Source organism: Vipera berus, assembly GCF_964194415.1.
Source record: "Vipera berus genome assembly, chromosome: 2".
Lineage (NCBI taxonomy): Eukaryota > Metazoa > Chordata > Lepidosauria > Squamata > Viperidae > Vipera > Vipera berus.
This window is the reverse complement of record NC_138203.1, coordinates 125,649,120-125,672,733: the sequence shown is the minus strand read 5'-3', so window position 1 is coordinate 125,672,733 and position 23,614 is coordinate 125,649,120. Positions and strand designations below refer to the sequence as shown.

Sequence of the window (23,614 nt, the reverse complement as noted above, 5' to 3'; positions counted from 1 at the left end):
CTTAAAGTAAGTCTGTTGATTTCCGCACAGTCCAAGAAGCCCACAGGAGATATACACTCATATCCACATTTTTCTTACCCATTTTGTTATAAACTTATTATTTACTAGCAAATGTTTTCTCATGCATCTTCTAATGAAAGGCTTCATCTAGTGGAGGCAGAGGTGAAATACTCCTATGTGGCCAATAATGCTTGCAAGAAATATTTTTTTTTCTCTTAAAGGTGATGGAATTAATTTTCTCTTAAAGGTGAAAACAAATCTTGTTAATTACTTCAATGAATGTAACAGATAAAAATTAGTTTAATGAATGTAACATTATAACTAGTACAATGTAAAGTAATATATTGAACAATAAATATAATTCTGGTATGCAAAGGCTCAGATTTGGACCCACTTAATTTGCTTCAGTATTCAATACTTTACCATCGTGCTTCTTTCTGTTTTTGCAAGTAGCACACCCCTTTTCTGCCTATGGAAAACTTGGAAAATCTATTATTCTCATTTATAAACATTTGCGTTCTCTTTTTCCATCTTGCTCCTCTGTCCTGGTCCTACTTGACCTCTCAGTGGCTTTTGATACCATCGACCATGGTATCCTGCTGTGACAGCTAGAGGGTTTGGGAGTGGGAGGCACTGTTTTACGGTGGTTCTCCTCCTACCTCTCGGGTCGTTCGCAGTTCGTATTGGCAGGGGGGGCAGAGATCTACCCCGAGGCCCCTTTCTTGCGGGGTACCTCAGGAGTCGGTTCTCTCCCCCCTCCTGTTTAACATCTATATGAAGCCTCTGGGTGAGATCATCCATGGCTTTGGGGTGAGGTATCACCAATATGCGGATGATACCCAGTTGTTCATCTCCACCCCAAGCCAACCCAGTGATGCCCTTGACGTGATGTCCTGGTGTCTGGAGGCGGTGCGGGTCTGGATGGGAAGGAACAGACTCAGGCTGAACCCCTCCAAGACCGAGTGGCTGTGGATACCGGCATCTCGTATTGTCCAACATGTTCCATCTCTTTTGATGGGGGGGGAGGTACTGCCCCCCTCAGAAAGGGCCCGCAACTTGGGTGTCCTCCTGGATTCACGGCTTAACTTGGAAGACCATCTAACTGCTGTGACCAGGGGGGCCTTTGCACAGGTTCGCCTGGTGCGCAAGTTGCGCCCTTTTTTGGACTGAGATGCCCTATGCACGCTCACCCACACTGTTGTCACTTCTCGCCTGGATTACTGTAATGCTCTCTACATGGGGCTGCCCTTGAAGTGCACCCGGAGGCTTCAGCTGGTGCAAAATGTGTTTGCGCGGGTGCTTATGGGAGGATCTCGATACTCCCATGTTACACCACTCCTGTGCGAGCTGCATTGGCTTTCGGTTGCCCTCCGGGTATGATTCAAGGTGCTGGTAATTACCTTTAAAGCCCTACATGGCTTAGGCCCGGGGTACTTGCGAGACCACCTGCTGCCATTATCAACCTCCCATCACCCGGTTCTCTCCCACAGAGTCGGCCTCCTCAGGGTGCCGTCGGCTAGGCAATGCCGGCTGGCGACCCCCAGGGGGAGAGCCTTCTCTGTGGGCACGCCGACCCTCTGGAATGAACTGCCTCTGGAGCTGCAGACGGCCCCTTACCTTCGGTCCTTCCGCCGTGACCTGAAGACATGGATGTTCCAACAAGCGGGCCTGGACTGACTATGGTTTTAAATTTGGTTTTTATTGGGTTAAATTGTCATTTATTTATTGCATCCATTGTTTAATTCTTTTTTAAATTTTGTACTTTATGTTTTTTGAGTTTTTATTATTGTCAGCTGCCCTGAGTCCTTGGGGAGAAGGGCGGTATATAAATTTAATAAATCTCAATCTCTCAATCTCCTGGAGGTTAATTTATGCTTGTGACCTAGCAACCCCTTCTCACAACTTCACTCCTGCCCTCCATTCAATTCTTTCTATTGTGAGGTGTAGGCAGAGACTTTAAAACTAATATAAGCCTAGTATAATTCTAAAATGCTGTAGAAGGTCATCTTACTTTAGAATAGTTATTTTGAAAGTGCAGAATAATTTTGTGTGGTCTTGGGATGCAAAGGATGATTTGGCTAAATGACATTTCCCCTTTGTTATCCTCTCCCTTTCTATAGATAAGCACTCTTGGCAGGAACCTAGTCATTCCTTAAAATACATACTTTTCTGCTCTTTCTTCTAAATCCTGTATATGTGCATATTGCACTCCTGTGACCTTGCAGTTATTTAATGATGGCTTAAAAGTACTTTTCCTGTGCTTAGTGATATGCTGTTGTTAATGACAGCTTCTTAATCCCACGCTGGATATCTGGCTGAGCTGTGCAGTTTTGGAAGATACTTTCTTTACTCCTAATCCAGAATGTGGGCAGTGGAATAGTAAACTCAGGACACCCAGACAGGAAGAAAAACCTGGGGCTGGGGTTGCAGTAGGAAAACTGGAAGGCACTTTGCAGGCCATCTTGCAGGCTACTGAAAGCTGCTTCCGCTTCTTTTGTGAAAATTATCTACATACATTCGTAAGTTTTTTTCCAGGAAAAAAAACAAAACATCTAAAGTATTCCCTGGGTTTTCCTTAGAGCAGGGGTAGGCAACCTCGGCTCTTTTATGACTCGTAGACTTCAACTCCCAGAATCCCTGAGCCAGCTATGCTGGCTCAGGAATTCTGGGAGTTGAAGTCCACAAGTCATAAAAGAGCCGAGGTTGCCTACCCCTGCCTTGGAGGATTAACTGTATCCTACTGTAGAGGCCATTGCTGCTGTCTTGCCATAACTGGTACAGAATTTGAGCGAGCTTAATTGTTGGAACTGGCATTTATTTAAAAAGAGACAACTCAGATAGAAATGGAGGGATTGTCAGGGAGAGGAGTACGACTCCAGAGTCCATAAGATGTTACTGCCTCAGGAGGTGAGACTTGCGAAGGGACCCAGGTCCTTGGGAACTCAGGGATTGCCAGGTGCAGAAGTTAGAGTTCTCAGATCTTGGCAGGCAAGCCAGGCGCTTGGCCTGGAGACTATCCCATATCCGGGACGTGAACCCATCTGTCCATAAGCACTGGTTGTCGGAAGAGATGAAACATGGCATGGAAAGGCAGGGCATGACCTATTGAAAGAATGGCAGAAGAACATAAGGATAGGGTGAGGGAGACGTTCCTCTCGCATATCATATAATACTGCATTACTGTTGGTTCTGCTTTGCTGTAATCTAGGATAGGCAATCAAATATGATGGGGCCAAAAAGAACTCAAAAGTTGTTGCAAGTTGGAGATTTACTGAATGACTTATCAGAGGGCCCAGTCTTGGAGAATGGTTTTAATTTTAATAGAATATACTGTGTGCTTTGAATTGAGCAAGGACTGAAGTACAGATAACATTGGCTGTGTCATTTGTGTATTCCTTTAGAACCAACACTCAGGCAAAAGACACTTTAACCCGTCTTCCCAAGTCATGTCACCATGATCCATCCCATAATTCATTATTTACCCAAATTGCTCATTCCCATTTATTTATTTATTTATATTTATTTAATTGGATTTATATACCGCCCTTTCCCGCAGGACTCAGGGCGGTTTACAGGGTATTTAAAACAAGAAATTCAAAAGTTAAAAACAATTAAAAATAATTACAATAATTTACAGTACCCTCTGCCTCTGTGGATGAATAATTGATTCTACATATAACAAGCTGCATCTTCGTACTTTCCCCTTCTCCCCTCCTTTTTTTTGTTGCAAATACACCCACTATTACTCTGCTTTATCCTTCTAGCTTTCCAAGAGCCTAGAAGCTTTTGCTTCTTATTGGTTGTCAAGAAGGAAAAATCCTTCGGATCCAGAATGGAAATTCAGGATATTCATCCTTTTGTAGGCTAGCTTTTTTTTTTTAAAAAAATAATCCTATCAAGATCTGAATGAGAGTTGTGGTGGGTCTTCTTCCTCTGAAGCCAGCATGGTAAACAAAAATTTTGGAGGAGGTTGGTCTCTTCTCCTCCAGATCAGTCATGTGCATGGAAATCTATGTAATTCTGTACCATCATCTATATGGATTGGATCTGTGGCCTGGCTAGACAAATTGCTGCTGTAGATAAAGCCATAAATATGGATAGGCTTCATCAGCCTGAGGCCCTCCAGATATGTTTGACCTCAATCTGCATTATTTCCCAGCTAGTAGAGCCAATGACCATTATACCTGGAGCTTTCCAGAACTGTAACCTTACCCACTTGGAGGGCTTTAGGCAGAGGAAAGTTAGATAATGAGCTATAATTTCAGCTTTCAGGACCAGAAAGAACACACTGCGTGTGTCTGTGTGTAATGTTTTCTTGGCTAGCCTGCAAGTCTGCCTGCAAGCATTTGCTTCTGCTGTCAGATCCCTGAGACAGATTATTTCCTAGACCCAGACACTCACTGTGCAGTTGCAGCCCTTGCTGTACTCAAGGCTCAAGCCTCGTTTCTGCGCAAGAGAAAGCTGAGACCATGGATGGATGAAGGAACAGGCTGTGATCATGACGCGATTGCCATCCAGCATCCCTGTTGGCCAAGAAAGAGAGAGAGAAATTGAAACGGGGAATATAAAAATTCTATCTGAGGCATTAATTGCAGATTTTACTTTCATAATTAAGCTTTGGCTTGCTGAGTATCCTGCAAATATATTACTATTGTACATCTTCACCAGCGTTCTGTGCTGTTTTCCCCTTGCGGGGATGAATAATGAAATTAAATGTTGCTTCCATGGTAAGAAAAATTCTTTGCCAATTTTTTTTAAACTCGGTCCCCTGAATGAATAGCGCATGTGGAGTTATGAACTTGGTGGGTGGTTTATTTTCTTTGTCTTTTTGTTTTAGGCTTCTTCCTTTGTTGGGATTGCATTAACTTACCTATTTGGAGAACTATAAAATATATAAAATATTTCTCTCCTGCTCAATCCAGATATTTTATTAAGGATTTATTCTTTAATATGCCAGAAGCAAAGCTGAAGCAACCAGATTTCAGCTAAACATGGGGGAAAAAAGATGCTTTAACAGTATGAGTTATTTGATAGTGCAACTGGGAAGGGAGTCACTGGAACAGTTTAACCAAAGACCAGACAGCTATGACTTAAAGATGTGATAGTTCTAATCTGTACTGCAGATTCTTTGTTAAGCCAGAATATAGATTAAATCAAGGTTTCTTCCAAAATTTGAGGCAATATGACATCTTTTTTCAATTAAACAAAATCTGATATGCACTGTGAAATCAAATCTTCTACTATTCATATGTGCCTATGTATTTCTGTGCATTTAGTATGGGGTTAAAGTATTTATGATAAATAATAAAAGTTTTGGGTTCTGTATCTTGGGCAATTAATTCTGTATTTAAATTTCTCTTTCCCATAAAACGAACAATAGACTTCTGCTTTTCTTTTTTCTTTTTTCTCTATTTAGAGCAGAAACATATTGTTTGAGTTGTTTGTTATAAGCAGCTTTGAGGTCAGCCTTGGCAGAACCACACACTATGGGGTAAAACTGTTCCTGGACTGTGTCATTTCAGACTGCAGGTGGGGGGCTGAGTTTTGAATGCTTGGTTGAAAAAAAAATTCACTGCACACAGAAAGTAAATGTTAGAGAGAAAAGCTTTGGCCTGGCCTAGTTTTTCCATGACGTGCTGGTTTTCTAAATGTAAGAGGTGATTGTTTTTCTTTTGGGAGGAACTCTCCAATATGTAGCGTCATATTTATAGTTGCAACCAAAATACATTTTCTTGAGGTGATTGCCTAGATTAAAGTGAGATTATATGACAAATATTTTAAATAAATGGTATGGATGAAAATATTCCTTAATATAAACAATGCCAGCAAGATCAATATGACAGTCAGGACTAAGAAAAGAGCTGAATTTTACAAGGAGCTGTGACTTTCCTATAATGTTCTCTGTCTTGGAGACATGTTGTGCTTCAGCTTACCAGTTTAATATTGCTAACACAATAAATTTGAGACAATATATTTTTTCAATTAAATGAAGTCTGATATGCACTGTGAAACGGCAAATTTTTTTTTAGACAAAAGCCTTTTCCAGTTCTCTATGGAATGTTAAAGGTTTGTTTTGCCACTGAATTACAACTTCAAAAGATTGGCAAACTAAAACTGAAGCCAATTGTGAATGGTTGGGTCTTTTAGTTTTAAATTATTTGTGTGTGTGTGTGGGGGGGGGAATTCAAAATTCCTTCCTCTTCCTTTTATGTTAGATATGACAGATTTCTTCAGTTTTTCCTCCCATTATTTATATTTTTCATAAGAACATTTATAAGATTGTTTTGAAACATTTCTCATGCTCAAATCTGTTTTTTTATTAAGTATCCAAAACAAACGTCCAAATTCTTTAGCTATAGGGTATTTTACTGATTTTCAAATTGTGGCCCATGAAGTTGTACGCCACACCATACCATAGTCCCTGGAACAAATGTAAATATAAACAAATATTTTTTTAAAAAAACTAGCTTTTAGCTAGTTTAAAAATCTTGGAAGAGCACCAAATCTCAGAAAAGTTGGGTGTTGTCACAATCTTGTTAGATTCTCGGTGTTCTTGCCTGAAATTTCTGAAGATTTAAGCTGGAAAGACCAAAATCTTATGAGATTTGGCATGATATTTAATGATATTTCAGCTGTTAATATTATTAAAGTAATTTTGGAGCCTTGTGGCTGTTACCAATGGGATTCATGTGTGTTCTGGTTCCTGCCTATGCTAGTTTCTGACCTTGAATGTATGTGCTGACCCTCAAAAAATTATGATAATGTTATAGTGGCCTATACAAAGATTAAAAAAATAAATAAGAATGACTGGATTTTTTTTTCAGTTGCACCTGGTATTAGGGATCACTCCGTACCTGCAATGACATACTCTTCCACTTTGAGTGGACCCTTGTGTTCATAACCACAGAGGCTTTCCATAGATGGAGTGTAGAGAAAGCGGACATCTTGCATCTCTTCTGGGCCCTTGTATACCTGGAGAAAGAGAAAAACAGGAATGTGTGCAGGGGTGGAGGAAAGAGGGGAAATTATTCAGACCAGGAAGGGACTACCGTGAGGAAAAAAGGAAAGTTAAAGCTGCAGCTTGATGTGAGGTTTTCATAGCCCTACCAGAAGACTTACATTGTATCTGCTATTCTTAGGTTAGAGTTCAAATCTCAGTTTCAGTATAAGCTGGTTGAACCACTAGACATCAACCAGTTTCTCATTTTCTTAACGTATGTGAAGACTAATGGCATGCTCCAGTAACTTTAATTGGATTACCCCCACCCCCATCTTTTTTCAGACTTAAGCAATGACGGAGGAATGAGAAAGCAATCAAATAACCAGAATCCATTAAATTTATAATGAAAAATGCAGAGTCGAGCAGTTTAAGATAAGGATACCCAGTGAATTTTGTTTCATATTATTTTACAAAAATATTTTTTCATAGACCTTGTGTCTTTGAACTGTTGGGCAAGGCTTTGTAAAAAGCATCTTCTGTTAACACTCTCCTTAAAGGCAGCTTGTGTGTGTGTGGGGGGAGATATTAGTGGGTCTCTTAGTTTATTTCAACCATGGAAATCACTGGGTGATTTTGTACCAGTCACAATCTCTCAGGGTAGGTTTATTCACAGTCTTGTAGTGAGGTTGCAGAAAGAAAAGGAAATACTTATCAAATAACTAAGAGGAAGTGCTAACCTTGGTTGTTTTGATTTCATGGCGTATCCACCACACCGGTTCTCCCACAGAAATGTTCACATGCTGTTTGCTGACACTCACAAATTTGCCTCTGATCACTACAAAAAAGAGGTGGCAGGTAACATCGTGTTAATTCTACCATTAATTATTACTTGTTTCTGTAGTTTCAGCTGAAGGATTGTTTGTGATTCTTTAAATTCCTGGGACCTCAGATAGAATTGCTGGCTTGATTTAGTCAGCTTGAAAGCTTTAAAGTTCAATTTCTGTCTGGTATCCCTGGATCCTGCTATAAAATAATACACAATGTCTGGGTAGGGTCAGAGGTTGTCCTTCAGATTTTTATATTGGGTGATTTTGAAATGGTTGTTATTGTAGAGAGAAGGCAAAGCGCTCTTATTAAGAAATCTCTGGATTCTTTTTGGGATTTAGAGATATCCACTACGCCGATTCTCATACAGTGGATCTGGAGTAACATTACTAGCTATTTTTTGGACCATTGAGAATTATTCTGTGACCATACACTTCTCAGAAATGATGGGAAATGCATCTCTTTTTTCCTCACCACCTCCCCAGAATAGGCTTTGAACACCATATCCTAAGTTTGTGTGGAGATGGTATATGATGGTGAAGGACTTGACTTCAGAGTGAAAAGCCAATTTGAATTCTTTCCTGCAGTCCACTCAAGGAGCTAGGGCACAAATGCCACTTCAGTAATTGGTAACAAGAATAACAAAGGACATAAAATAGATGAAAATACATTTACATGCATCTCAGATCTAACAACATAGCCAGGAACAAACATCTTTTACACAACAGTATCTTTCAGTTAAGTTAATTTGAACTTTCAGTTATTGGTTGCTGAGTGTATGGTAACAAAGCCATAAGCGAATCTGCACCAATCTAAAGAAAATTACAGAGAGAAAAGATGTGGAGAAGTAATCTGTCTATCCCTCAAAAACCTCCTGCCCCTTCCTGAAGTTCCTTTCTGTGAATTTTTCTATCTAGAAGAATGCAAAGGAGCAAAATGGTGGGTTTTCTGTCTCTTCTCTCAACTCCTCTAAACTGTGGCTCACTATGTTTATGTGTGCTATGCTAACAGCACTGTGTTGTGAAATCAGAATCAGCAAACCATGAACTGGTATAGTGCTATATTGTTAGGTTATGTTTGGGAGGAATCAGAGCTCAGGTATAAAATGCCTGTTTTCTATGAAGAAGATCCCAGGTTTAAAACTCAGTTTTTTCTAGCTAAAAGAATCAGACGGCAGGTTAGGGGACCGATCTGAAGAATCTAAGATTGTGTTTGTCATCATGGAACAACCTGCCTCCAAAGGTGGTGAATGCTCCAACACTGGAGGTTTTTAAGAAGAGACTGGACAGCCATTTGCCTGAAATGGTATAAGGTTTCCTGCCTGAGCAGGGGGTTGGACTAGATGACCTCCAAGGTCCCTTCCAACTTTATTATTATTATTATTATTATTATTATTATTATTATTATTATTATTATTATTATTATTATTATTATCATCATCATCATCATCATCATCATCATCATCATCATCATCATCCTAAGCTGTAGCAAATGGTGGTTATAATTGCAGTCTGAATGCATTCATTCCCCGATATTGTTTTCTTGCCATCTCTACCACGCGGCAACCTATTCCGCTCTTACTTGTTTAGTTATAAGGATGTCATAAGCCTACTGTTTCAGGACATCTGTGAACCTGTGCTTTGTTTTAAGAGTAGCTTTGCCTATATGAAACCGTGCTTTGATACGCCTGTCCTAAATGACTAATTCTTAGCTGCAATGGGACACTACTTGAGGGTATACACACAATATTTTTAATGACAAAACATATGCAAATGTAGCCAGAACTGGTCAGAAATAGTTAGTATGGGGATCTAGCCTGACTCCAATATGTAGTAAAACTATAAATCTGTATTATAATTTAATATCAGCTTGTTCTAATTTAATACCAATGATACCATCTGGAAGTTCACTGCATGATTCTGAATATCATCTCAGTCACTGTCTGGATAAATTGGAGGAAGGGGATACTACGGATGCTATGAGTTTGGGGGACAGGAAAACGGCAGGATATGAATTAAGAGACAGCTAGAGATCACCCATCTCTGTGCTCAACAGACTGAATAGGCATTTTATTACCCATAGGTGAACCTTTTATACTCGTTCTTTTTCCAGCCATTTCTCTTACTCTTCCCTGAATGTTATATAAAATCCAGGCATTTTTCAAACAAAATTGAAACATCTCAAAAGTTTTAAAAAACGGAGTCAAAGCAGTTGAATAGAAAATATTCTGTGCATTAGAATCAGACATACAGATTAAACTTGTCCATTTGCTTAACTTGTTTTAAATGGTAGGTATTGAATTTTCTACTAAGAGATACTGTAACCTGGTAAATAAAACCTTCCAGAAATATGGGGATTGATTCCTTTGAATAAAGGAACGGCAGCATAGATTGTATTTAATAGCACCCTATAGAAAGAGTGCTAAATATCTGTGATTTGTATGTGCATAGTAGCATAGTGCTTAATAAGATTTCAAAGGGAATGAATTCATGTACTTAAATATTTCCACAAACAGGCAAGATGGATAAAACCCCAGCATTCCATGATATGTGAACAACTTTCCATTTAGACTGCCAATTTATTTAGCAAGGTTGGGACCCATCTCCTCTGCCTTTAATGGTTTAACAGTTGCCTGATCTGTATATCCCAGCAAAGGAAGGTTTTCTGGTATACATTAAATTTTTTTGGGGGGGGGGGGAAATAGCATAATTTCTATACTAGACTGCTATGGAAAATTACAGAGATTTTGCCAGAAGGGAAAAAAAAAGCTGGCAATCTTATTTCAGTTGCAGGAGGAGTTGATGGGTGGAAATCTTCTCTGCCTTTATTCTTTGGAAGTGTTCCAGAGTAATAAATTTATAGCGGTTCTAAAAGTCCTTCAACCTCCCCTTCCTATATAAATGTGAACATTATGGCTACAAATCATGATCATTATGTATTATTTCCAGGACCAGTGATAACATGTGTTTCTGTGCCAGTTGCTGGGAAACAAGCATAGATGCTTGAGGGTTTTTGGAGGCATCTAGTTAAATATTAAGGGACGCAGTGGCTCAGTGGGTTAGGACGCTGAGCTTGTCGATCAGAAGGTCAGCAGTTTGGCGGGTCAAATCCCGAGTGCCGCGTAACAGAGTGAGTGCCTGTTACTCGTCCCAGCTTCTGCCAACCTAGCAGTTCGAAAGCCACGTAAAAATGCAAGTAGAAAAATAGGGACCACTAAGGTGGGAAGGTAACAGCGTTCCGTGCGCCTTTGGCGTCTAGTCATGCCGGCCACATGACCACGGAGACGTCCTTGGACAAGCGCTGGCTCTTCGGCTTTGAAACGGAGATGAACACCGGCCCCTAGAGTCGGAAACGACTAGCACGCATGTGCGGGGGAACCTTTACCTTTAGTTAAATATTATAGGACTCAAAATGCTGGCTATAATAGGCAGTGCCAGAGAGGTAGATTATCCAGTAGGGCTCTTTTTCTGTCTTTAGTTTTCTAGACAACAGAAGTGTTTTGGGTAAGAGGAAGGAAATAAGGCATCGGTTTTGCAAATTGCAATCCCATCTGTTTTTTCCCCCCACCCTATACTGTTTACGCCTTTTTTTTACAGCTTTATTCACCCCACAGGAACTTTGAGGGTCACCAAGTCCAACCCTTTGCTGATGCAGAAAATAACTACTTCTCTGATAGGTAGTCATTTAGGCAGCTGGGGGAAAAAAAGAGAGTGGAAGAGTTTGCTTCTTTCCAACGGAAACTGTTCCACTATCAAGCAGTTATGCCATCAGCTTCTTAGGAAGTTATTACTAATGATTGGTTAGCATAGCTTTTCTTGTAACGTAAAAACCATTGATTTAAACCAAAGTGCCCATTGGGGTGGCCGAACCTAGTTATTGAGGAAATATTTCCATATTTGGAAACAAACAAAAACTAACAAAAAAGACTTTACAAACTTGCAAGTATCTAGCAGATCGCAGCTAACAAAAGTTATGAGAGAGGGATAGACAGCAGATTGATGGGCTATAGCAGAAAGGACATCCTGAGAGAGTGAGATAAGACACAGGAGAGAGAGATCGATTGCATTTTTATTACTGCATCTATCTATGATCCGGGCACTCACCAATATCAGCACTGCAGTAGGCAGACTGGGGATGTCTAGGGGCACAGGAACAGGCTGCTGTCGGATCTGCCTTCAGACTGAGGAGAAAAACGCCGACCGCAAGGAATCTGGACATTTTAGAATCCATTTTGCAGGGAGGAGGCAAGGAGAGAAGTTGCTCAGACGTAGCCTACAAGACAGAGACAAAGTGTTATTCCAGGAGAAGAAATGGCAGGAAATGGAGGGGTGTAAAAGAGAAACATCATCTATGAAGTACCAGTAGAAACTCCTGGACTTGGCCAACCGTTGGTTTCCCTCTTTATAGTACAGCTGGTGACAAGGAGGGGAATTCCTTACTGCCTGGGTGAACACAGCTCTTCGTGTTTTCCTGTATGGGATGGGCAGGCAGGGCAGGATCTAAATTAAGGATTAGATGACTGAAGGAGTTAGCCCAGTGTGGGGAAAGACTTTGGTTTCATTTTACACAATTCATTTACGGTGGCCACTCCATACAGGAAACACCCTCCACCACCACCCGGCACAACCTGGGATATTTACTTGAAAGAAGAAAGCCTGAGCAGAGTTCGGAGTGACAACCTGGCTGAAAAAACAATTTCTAACTTCAGAAGTTCCTGGGTGTCACAGGAAAAAAAAAGATGAAGGAGAGGGTGCCAGAGCTAAAAGAAGGGGAAAGTCTTCTTGGAAATGGTCAGAGTTTTACCAGAGGAATCAGCTGAAATTTCAAAAGTGGGGAGGTTACAGAGGGATCCCCTTGAGGTGGGAAAGAAAATCTAGGGAGGACTTGGCGTGCTGCAAAATAACGGCCCTTCCCCTCACCTTTCTCTCTGTTGCAGTCTAGGCGTCTCCTGCCACTTCAAGGCTGCAGCTCCCAGCCCATCGCATTGGTATTTAAAGCTCGCCCCACTTCCCCCATGACTCCCCCTGCTTTTCCTGTCCTATCTGCCAAGGAGGCGTGACTGATCCAGCCTGCGGTTTTTAGCAGAGAGCCAACCGTGCCAGGGTGGGGGGATCGGTGCCTTTAGAGACGGGGAGGAAGGAGCAGCATTAGCAACTTTGGAGGGAAGAATTTGTCAGGAAGTTTTGGATTACTCAACTGAAAAAAGAGAGATGGTGATGATGATTTAGAAGGCTGTCTTTGAAGGGGAGGCAGGCAGGTGAAAATTCAAAGGGTGTCCAGAGGGTGGCACTATAAAATTGGTTCCCTCTCAGAATGTCGGCCTTGTTAAAGTAGCTGGTAGATGGTTTAGGCACTGTGGCAAGTTATTTCTCACCTGTTACCTGACTGCCCTTGCCCGTTTTCTCCCTGTTGTCTCTCTGCTGATAACTGTGCCCATGTGGTCAAACTGGACATAGTCAGTCTGTGTGAGATTAATAAGCCAGTCTATGATTTGAAGGAAGGACAAACTTTTCAGTCAGAATGAACATACTGAAGTTATGGTATACAACATTAGACTAGACTAGACTAGACTAGACTAGACTAGACTAGACTAGACTAGACTAGACTAGACTAGACTAGACTAGACTAGACTAGACTAGACTAGACTAGACCAGACCAGAACAGAACAGAACAGAACAGAACAGAACAGAACAGAACAGAACAGGCAAATTATGCAACCTTATGAGGGCTCTGAATTTTCCATTAAAGCTTGCACAATAATGGTGGATTGTTTTAATGAAAATATCATCTTACCAGCCAATGGCGAACCTTTTAGAGACTGAGTGCCCAAACTGCAACCCAAAACCCGCCTATGTATCATTGGGTGCCGGGTGGGCATGGCCCATTGGGTGGCTGTGGCCCATTGGGTGGCTGTGGCTGTGGTGGTAACGGCACACTGGGTGGGACTAAAAAGTGCAATCAATCAATTCCAACTTTGTGAGATCTTTTTTTTTCTGTGAGAAGTTGAAATTGATTGAACCTTTTTTTTTTGCACATGGTGGCGGATGACTAAAGTGAAAAGGTTTATAAAACCCAACTGAAGGCCTAGGACTGGGGTGACAGCGCGCATGCCCACAGAGAGGGCTCTGCGTGCCACCTGTGGCACCTGTGCCATAGATTCGCCACCACGGGTGTAGGGTTTCCTGCTTGATCAGGGGGTTGGACTAGAAGTCCCTTTCCAACCCTGTTATTCTAAAACCCTTTGTTGCTGTCTTGGTGTCAATATGCTTCACTCCTGAATTGCAATAACAAACTATTTGTGAACAGTTTTTCCAAAACGTTAAGCACTTGCATTTGAAAGGGTTTTAGATTAGGAAAAAAGAATTTGAAAAAAGGAGAACATCTGTGTTATGTCTTTTGCTGACTTTATATAATTTTTACTGCAGAGTTAATTTCCAGAAATACTTTGGATTTAATCTGCTTTTAATCTTTAATTTTTTTCTATGTCTATTTGAAGTATCTTTCCTGATGGTATTGTATTTGGGTATCTATCTATCTATCTATCTATCTATCTATCTATCTATCTATCTATCTATCTATCTATCTATCTATCTCTTAGTTTGTAATGGGAAAAATGAGCAATGCTAATAAAATTAATACAATGTTCTGAACATTTTAGGAGATTTGACTGGCTACTCCCAGAAATTGATTATTTTATTTATTAATATAGAAAAATACCCTACACATTAATCTATATTGTCTATAAGTTAATTTACTGTCTATTAAATAACCTACACTGTTCCCTTTGACCTTGTTCACTTCCCTTTGGGTGGGAGGGGGAGTTGCCCACTTGATTTCCATATTTTTTTAAAGCTCTTTCAGTAGCACATCACATACAGTTGAATGGAGGTCATAGGTGAAAAAAAGATTGCCCATCCTGTCATATTGTGATCTGCCAGGGGGTTTGATAAATCTCTTTTTACTGCTTGCCTGGTGGGCTTCTGCTTCAGATTGGGGGATTAGAAAGCTAAACAAATAGGGAGAAAATGATTGAAAATTTTTAGCTACTTGTAAGTCTTTGGGAATCCTCTTTGCCCTCAGAAGATGGCACAAGAGTGTGTACCCTTGGAGCTATGTTTCTACTTCCTTTTTTAGTTGGTCCTACGTACAATTTGTGGGGCATGCTGAGTGCAGCTAAGTGTCAGAACCTAACTATTACAATTGTCTTCTACTGAATGACTCAGAAAAAGAGATTCTAGATCCTTTCTTCACAACGGATTAGTAAAAGTCAGCATATGTCTTGCTACAAAAGCAAAAATCCTGAATGTCATCCAGACAGACAATAGTCAACACATGGCTACTTCTGAGTAAACAATAATCCTAGATGTCACTCATCCAGACTAATAGTCAGCACACAGCCAATTCTACAGAAGCAAAAATTGCTAATGATGCTTTGTTTATATTGACGATGACCCCAAACTTCAAAGTACTCCTTGTTCTGTTCCTTCTGTGAGTTGAGGTGGCCAGACAAAGCTCCAAATTTGAATTTATAAGGAATCATATTGAGGGCCAGGCGTCTCACCCAGCATAAAATTACCAAAAAAAGAAAAAAATATTTATTTATTATTATTATTATTATTTATTAGACTTATATACTGCCCTTCTCCCGTAGGACTCAGGGCAGTTCACAAGGTTTTTTAAAAAACAATACAACAATTACAAAAATTAAAAACAATTAAAATGATTACATTAACCTTGAATAAATAAAAATCCCAGTTAAAATCCAATTAAAACCCCAATTAATACTCTCAGTCCAGGCCAGAAAGCTCAAAGAGCCAGGTCTTCAGGTCCCGGCGGAATGAGCGAAGGTCAGGGGCAGTCCTAAGCTCTACAGGCAGCTGGTTCCAAAGGGCAGGCGTACCCACAGAGAAGGCCCTCCCCCTGGGTGTTGTCCGCCGGCAATCTTTTACCGGCGGTACCCTGAGAAGACCCTCCCTGTGGGAGCGCACAGGATGAAGGGAGCTTGATGCCGGCAGCAGGTGCTCCCTCAGATATCCCGGACCCAAGCCATTTAGGGCTTTATAGGTCATCACCAGTACCTTGAATCTCACCCGGAGGGCAACCGGAAGCCAATGCAGCTCGCGGAGCAGAGTTGTTACATGGGAGTATCGGGAAACCCCCATCACAACCTGCGCGGCTGCATTCTGCACCAGCTGAAGCCTCTGGGTGGTCCTCAAGGGCAGCCCCATGTAGACAGCATTGCAGTAGTCCAATCGGGAGGTCACGAGCGCATGAGTGACTGTGCGCAGGGCATCTCGGTCCAGGTAGGGCCGCAACTGGCACACCAGGCGAAGCTGGGCAAAGGCCCCCCTGGTCACGGCTCCTATATGGTCTTCAAAACTGAGCCGCGAATCCAGGAGGATTCTTGTGCTTGTTTATTTATTTAAAACAATTGGGCTGTGCTTTTGCAAAATAACCTGATCTGAAGCACAAGATACAATATAAGACCAGGACTGTCTTGAGTGGCATTTTCTGGTAGTTGTTATCTTGGTGCTTACTTCATTTTTAAAACTATGTAAAACCTATTTTAGGATTTATACTCTATTTTTAATTATTTCCTGCCTGAAAATTTCACCACTTTTTAGCAACTATAATAAAGGGAGCTATGGGTTGTTGTTTTTTAATAAAAATTGGGACAAATATGGCCCTAGGGCTTAAGTTGTGGTACCTCTGATATAAAGGATAGTGCTACTTTTTCCCACCATTTCATAAAAGCCTCCACTGTGCCCTTTTTCAACATTATTCTAAATTCTATTTAAGTGGTTATGTGTAGAGTTGAGCGTATGGGATGCTAAGTTACCATGTCATACATCCTTGTTGCTGCATACACTCTGCTTTCTAGTAAAGACACTCTGCACATCTTCTGAAGCATTGTTTGAATATTTCTAATCAAGAATACCTACCATGAGATTATCGACACAAAGTTCATAGTAAGAGCAAAGAGCTTTTTTTTAAAGTGAAGAAACTTTTTTTGGCTTCTTAAAGCCTCTTCTTCCTATCTCTCCTTCTTTATAGAAAATGGTACATTGATGTTTGGAGTTTTCTCACAGAATGATCTGGAAGTGTTGCTTTAACAAACAGCTCAGATTTCTGGACTTTGCGTAACTATGGTTGTGTTCTGCCAGAGAGACTTCTGCTGCTGAATCCTCAGAAACTGGCTGAAATGTTTTCATGTGGAAGAGCAAATGAGAGGTTTAGAAGTGACGTTTATTGAAAATGAAACACCCAGGAAGAAGAGTAGTAATTTGCTGAATCCATTGGAACATATCTGAATTTTTTTAAATCACAAAATGATTTGGAGCTGGGCTTTATTTGTTTGCAGGAATGTAGTCCTGTCACAGTCCATGATGCCAATATCCTGGATCAAAAAATAATAATAATAATCCTCTGATGCTGTAGTGTCAAGCAAAGTGTAAGGAAGCCATGTGATTTTTCTTTATATCTTCACATGCTGAGACATTGTTTAATCCTTTCGTTTATTTATTTATTTTATTTATTTATTTAATTAATTAAATTTCTATACTGCCCTATTTCTGAAGGACTCAGGGCAGTTTACAGGGCAGCATAAAATACAATATAAAAGATAATATAAATTAAAATAAATTAAATTAATTAAGCCCAACAATTAAAACAATGTTTAAAAAGCTAAAACCCCTTTAGTCCAGGCCAGATAGATCGAAAAGCCAGGTTTTCAGGTCCCGGCGAAATGAACGCAGATTGGGTGCGGTCCAGAGTTCCGCAGGTAAATCATTCCAAAGGGCAGGCGCGCATTCCAAAGGGCATTTCTTGTCAGGGATGACAAAAAAGAGGATACAATACAATGGGAGAGCCTGTCTTGCTGAAGAAAGTCTGGAGGAAATAAGAGCAAGGAAACATAGTCTTCCATGCCATGCCCACATGACTCCTAATCTCTATCCAGCTTCGTCATGCTTATCCGGGAATAAATAGCCAGAATCTGGCCATTCAAGAGCTTCCAAAGTTCCACCCATAGCCATTTTCATGTGTATGTGAGAGAGAGAGGGAGAGGGGGAGGGAGGGAGGGAGGGAGGGAGGGAGAGAGAGAGAGAGAGAGAGAGAGAGAGAGAGAGAGAGAGAGAGAGAGAGAGAGAGAGAGAGAGAGAGAGATCTTCATACTATTCCCCCCACTGGAACATGAATATCAAAAAGGGTGTTGCCAGAATTTCATCACTTAGCTACCTCAATTCTATGCATCAGCCAAGACATGGTACATGGGTGTAACAGCCATACAAGAACTGATAATTATATATTCTTTGTCAGTCCTTGCATCTGCCAAATAGGAAAACTGGAATGAGCAGCTGTGCTAGATTATAAGAAGAGGTGTGTGGCAGACTCTTCCTTTGCTATAGAATTAAACTGATGGGTTAAATGATTTTTTTTTACCCATATCTTGGGTTAGGACAAATGCACAAAAGGGAAGGCCCACATTCCTGAACCTTTTGTTTTTACTCAAGATATTATGACTCAGGATTTTTGTAGCTCTGGGTCCTTTTATAAGACACCTTTGAATAGTACTTTTGTTAACTCTGCCATCATCACAATGTTAGCAAAGAATATGCAACCCTCAATTTACAATGTCTAGCTGTGTCTTTGCATTATTATGCATTCCCCCTTTTCTGTTTATTATAGACTGCAATGAATATATATGTGTGTGTGTGTGTTTGTGTGTGTGTAATTATTCTGCATATTTTAAAAATTATGTTGCTAAGAAAGTGGTGTTCTGTGTTTTTGAACTGACTGCAAGAGAATGGAATTCCCTTCATCTATCCTCTATTTATGGAAATAGAGGATATTAGCATTACTAAGATACTAAAAATGGTTCCCATCATGAGGTCTTGAAAAAAGGGTGGATCTAAAAGATTTTTCCCTTCTTTCTCAACCATGTGGGAGATGAAGCCAAAGAATGGAAAGAGGATGGAGAGGTTTGTTGTTCATCCAACTACCTACCTATTCACCCACACAGAATTCTGTGCGCTCACCTGTATGGAATACTTAGGTTGCCCTTGTCAATTAGGTAACAAGGTTGATGGACAGGACAAATAAATCCATAAGTAGATGTATTTTCTATTGAGTCATTTTCCACTGTATAACATGATAATCAGTTTTTAAGCTATGCAGATTTTTTTGTGGAAAATTAATGTTCGGTATATTATTTCTTTGTGGATCTTTTGCCAGGTATTTGATTACTGTTGCCAGATCTTTGTGGCACAGCATCTCCTAGTGGCAAGATGCATTGTACGCAACCACCTCAACTTGGATCTTTTTTTGCATAGCAGTTACTTGAGCTTGCGGTAGTATGAAATTACACCAGGCAAGTGTGACACAATAGCCAAACTTGCTCCCTATTGAAATGTGGCTTAATCATATGAAGTTTTTGGTCCTTCTGCTTCAGCGTAGAAGAGAGGTGTACGCTCCCAAACAGAGTCCTTTTTAATTATGTACAGTATTGTCTTTGGACTGCTCACACTTTTCTTTCCTGTCTTTGGTCTTTCTTTGGTAACTTTTTAAATTAAAAATGTCCCAGAGCCATTGGGAGTCAGGCAGTCTGTGTATAAATAGATAAATAGTATAAATAAATAAATGCTTATGTATAAATAAGCAAGCAAGTAGTTCTCTAGACTCTCAGATGAGCAAAACCCCTCTCTGTTGAGATGCAAAGGAACCTTGGCATCTTCTGCACCCAAAGAATTCAGAGCTGCATTTCCTTGCCTGAATATAAATTGTTTCATCTTGCCTACTTCAAGACTCCAGGTCTTTATTGATGGATGTCACTTTTGTGCAAAATTTGTTTTGACCCCTGGATTATCAATGGAAGGTCCATTGTTCTTCATGGCAGAAGAATTAAACACGAATGTTAATTGCCTGAACCTTCTTGTCAGCAAGTGGCACACAATATTTGCAGTGGTTTTTCTTCTCTTTCTCCTTTTTGTGATCATAGGCAGAGAAACTTCCTAAGATAGAGATACAGAGAAACTAGAAATTCTGCAGGCTTTATATACTCCCTCCCTCCCTCTTTGAGAGGCTTCATTACAGAAAAAAGGACCAACTCATTCTCAGGAACGTATCATGGACATTTATATAATGGTACTTGGAGGACAATCTCAAAAGAAGCCACATGACATTAACCAGTGCTTTTTTTGTAAAAAAAAAAAGGTGCCGTAACTCACACACGTCATACAACCCACCTTGCTTACCCTTCAAGGTTTACCTTTGTAGTTGAAAAAAAAACCTTCAATTTTTAGTGTATCTAAAAGACTAGGATTTTGTTCAAGGCAACTCTGGAAAATCCGTTGAAAAAAGGTGCCGGAACTCCATTCCAGTGCGTTCTATGACAAAAAAAGCCCTGGCATTAACTATCTCTGAAACTGGAACAGGAGAATTCAAATCTTATTCTATCATAGTGGTTAAGGCACTCAGCTAGAAACCAGGACACTGTGAATTCAAGTCCTGTCTTAGCCATGAAAGCCAACTGAGTGACTTTGGGCCAGTCACTATCTCTCAGCCCAGACCACCTCACAGAGTTGTTGTGAAGAAAATAAGAGGAGAAAGATGTGTTGGATATGTTCATCACCTTGAGTTGTTTGTAAAAATAAAGGTGGGATGGATGGATGGATGGATGGATGGGATGGGATGGGATGGATGCATGGATATGTGGCTGCATGGATGCGTGCATGGATGCATGGACGAACAAACAAAAACAATTTCTTACCTGCCTGCTGCTGTAGCTATGTGGTATGCTTTCAATAAAACAGTCTGACCGAATGAATCGTAGTACAAATTATTGGAATTAACATGAAGCAATAATAAAACATCACTTTTTTATTTCTTTAATCAACTTTGTTGACAACATAGACACTTATATATAGTGTTCTTTGGCTACTGTATGGAAGTAATTTGCCACTGATTTTTCTAGGATTTTTTTTCAACTTCCCAATTTAGCCCACAGATCTAGGATTTTCTAATAGTCTCTTATCCAAGTATTAATCAGATCCAATTTTTATACAATCAGATAATTCCTGAATTAGATCATTTAGTCCAACCCTCTGCAATAAACAGGGGAAAAAACCTGTGCAGCAATTTGTTGAAAACTTCTAGAGATGGCAAACCATTAATCTCATTAGTTAAACAATTTTTTCCTTACACTTAAACTTGGTGATGGATTTGTATACGCATTTCAAGAAGTGCTGCTATAGCATCAGATAATAACAACTATGCTGTGAGTTGGTATTTAAAATCTAACAATACAATTTCACACTTTCATCTCTAAGACAATGCCTTTCACAGTTAGTTAATAATTCAGCAGCTGCCTCAGAGGGCAATTCCAGTGTTTCTGTTTCCATTCCCCAACCCTTGAAAATCATTTTGACATCAAGTATATATTTTCACGGGACGCGGTGGCTCAGTGGGTTAGGACGCTGAGCTTGTCGATCAGATGGTCGGCAGTTTGGCGGGTCGAATCCCGAGTGCCGCGTAACAGAGTGAGCGCCTGTTACTCGTCCCAGCTTCTGCCAACCTAGCAGTTTGAAAGCACGTAAAAATGCAAGTAGAAAAACAGGGACCACTCCGGTGGGAAGGTAACAGCGTTCCGTGCGCCTTTGGCGTCTAGTCATGCTGGCCACATGACCACAGAAGACGTCCTCGGACAAGCGCTGGCTCTTCGGCTTTGAAACGGAGATGAGCACCGGCCCCTAGAGTAGGAAACGACTAGCACGCATGTGCGGGGGAACCTTTACCTTTACCTTTATATATTTTCACGTGTTTGTTTTGGTATTGCAACAAGATATTCTCATATACATTTCCGGGTGAAGGATGTGATGATTGTAAAGTATTATGGTTTCACATGTAGATGCTTTTCCCAACATTGCCCACCCTGTTGGTAGGTTGTTATGGAAACCTCTTTCTGCAAAATTCCTTCCCAACTTGGGGCGGAGAGACACACCGAAGAAGACAGAATAACCTAAGAAGTGTCCCTTTCTCTACTTTTCCCCTTTATTTCAGCTGTATTTTAAATCAGCGAGTTTATGTCTGTTGTGCTACAACTGTGCTGTGAGTCCACAATGAAAGAAAAGTAATCATTAGTATTGTACTGATTATGTTTAATTTTGATGTGGCCATTTAACTAGGTTTTTGAGACTGTAGTTCAGTGTTAGTTCATCTACCTGTATGCAGAATATACCTGTCTAGGTCTTACCATTTCTAGCTATATAGGATTGGGTATCAAGTGATGAGGTCTCTTTCAATCAAACAATTAAATCAATTAAATATGAGCCAACAGTGTGCAGCAGCTGCCAAAAAAGCCAATGCAATCCTAAGTTGCATTAACAAAGGGATTCAGTCAAGATCATGTGAGGTACTAATACCATTCTATAAAGCCTTAATAAGACCACACCTAGAATACGGCAACCAATTTTGGTTTCCACACCATAGAAAAGATGTTGAGACTCTAGAAAAAGTGCAAAGAGCAACAAAGATGATTAGGGAACTGGAGGCTAAAACATAGGAAGAATGGTTACAGCATGGTTAGTCTAGTGAAGAGAAGAACTAGGGGAGGCATGATAGTGTTTCAATATTTGAGGGGCTGTCACAGAGAGGAGGGGGTCAACCTATTTTCCAAAACACTTGAAGACCGGACAAAGAATAACAGATGGAAACTGATCAAGGAGAGATTCAACCTAGAAATAAAGAGAATTTTTCTGACAGTGAGAACAATCAATCAATGGAACAATTTTACTCCAGATGTTGTAGGAGTTTCATCACTGGAAGCTTTCAAGAAGAGACTTGTCTGCCATCTGTCGGAAATGGTGTAGAGTCTCCTTCTTGGGCAGGGGGGTTGGACTAGATGACCTACAAGGTCCCTTCCAGCTCTGTAATTCTAATTCTTTCTGAGACATTGGAAAATCAGTGCCAGGCCTGTCAGACTACTGCAGTCGGCAACTGAACTTGATATACTGTAAGGCTTTTGCTGTGTGATTAGAGACACTATTGCCATTTAATTTTTCATAATGAATGCCCTAAAATCCAGTAGCTTTTCGGCTAAGAACTAGACAAAATGGAAATGAAGCTTCCACCACTTAGCTCTATAAAGATGTATCTTCTTCTTAGACACAATCTTTTTTTGTGACCTTCTGCTTCCAACCTCAATATTTCACTCTTTCAACCAAGGAAAGAAGAACCAGATTATAAAAAATAAACATATTAAAGAATAAAGTTCGAGGAAGGAAGGAAGGAAGGAAGGAAGGAAGGAAGGAAGGAAGGAAGGAAGGAAGGAAATAAATTTATTTTGATTAAAATAAAACCTAGTATTAAGTATGCCTGTTTGCTGAAGTGATTTCAGTTACTGATTCTGAACTTTCTAGTGGTGGCTTCTTGTCATTTTTAATTGTGCAATATTAGGTGCATATCAAGCTCTGTGAATACAATCCGGTGGATTCTAGTCCAGGAAATATATGCCAAAATAATTGTGAGTCTTCAGAGTAGCATGTATGAGAGGTGAGGTAAGTGATGAGAGCAACTTTCCATTCGCCAACATTACCCATGTTGGTAATTCACCAGTTTGCCAACATTAACATTGCGGTATATAGACTCAGGATGTCCCATGATATACATCCAAGTTGCTTTGTAAGGTGAGGAGAAGAAAGCCAGGAAGCTGCAGAGTTTAACTGAGTTCATTCTTTGGCAGAGAAGACAAGGAATAGAATGACTCAGGCAGGATGGCTGGGTGGGCAAAGAGAAAATGCTATTTCAGAAGAAGGAGCTGCCTTATAAAGGAGATAGGACAATTTTCAGCAGGGA

General features: G+C 40.4%; 2 protein-coding genes across 2 annotated transcripts in view; one reads left to right on the top strand and one right to left on the bottom strand.

Annotated features, from left to right (window-relative positions):
• Positions 1-23,614, top strand: part of SYN1 (synapsin I) — a gene marked incomplete at both ends in the record, with an annotated part of 102,408 nt that overhangs the window by 44,596 nt on the left and 34,198 nt on the right. The window lies entirely within an intron of this gene.
• TIMP1 (TIMP metallopeptidase inhibitor 1) lies at positions 2,799-12,801 on the bottom strand. Its single transcript, XM_081319463.1, has 6 exons — positions 12,685-12,801; positions 11,869-12,037; positions 7,678-7,775; positions 6,855-6,972; positions 4,402-4,523; positions 2,799-3,102 (listed from the first exon to the last, which is right to left on the bottom strand). The coding sequence occupies exons 2-6, from the start codon at positions 11,993-11,995 to the stop codon at positions 2,893-2,895; spliced, it is 675 nt and encodes a 224-aa protein (XP_081175589.1). The 5' UTR covers positions 11,996-12,037; positions 12,685-12,801; the 3' UTR covers positions 2,799-2,892.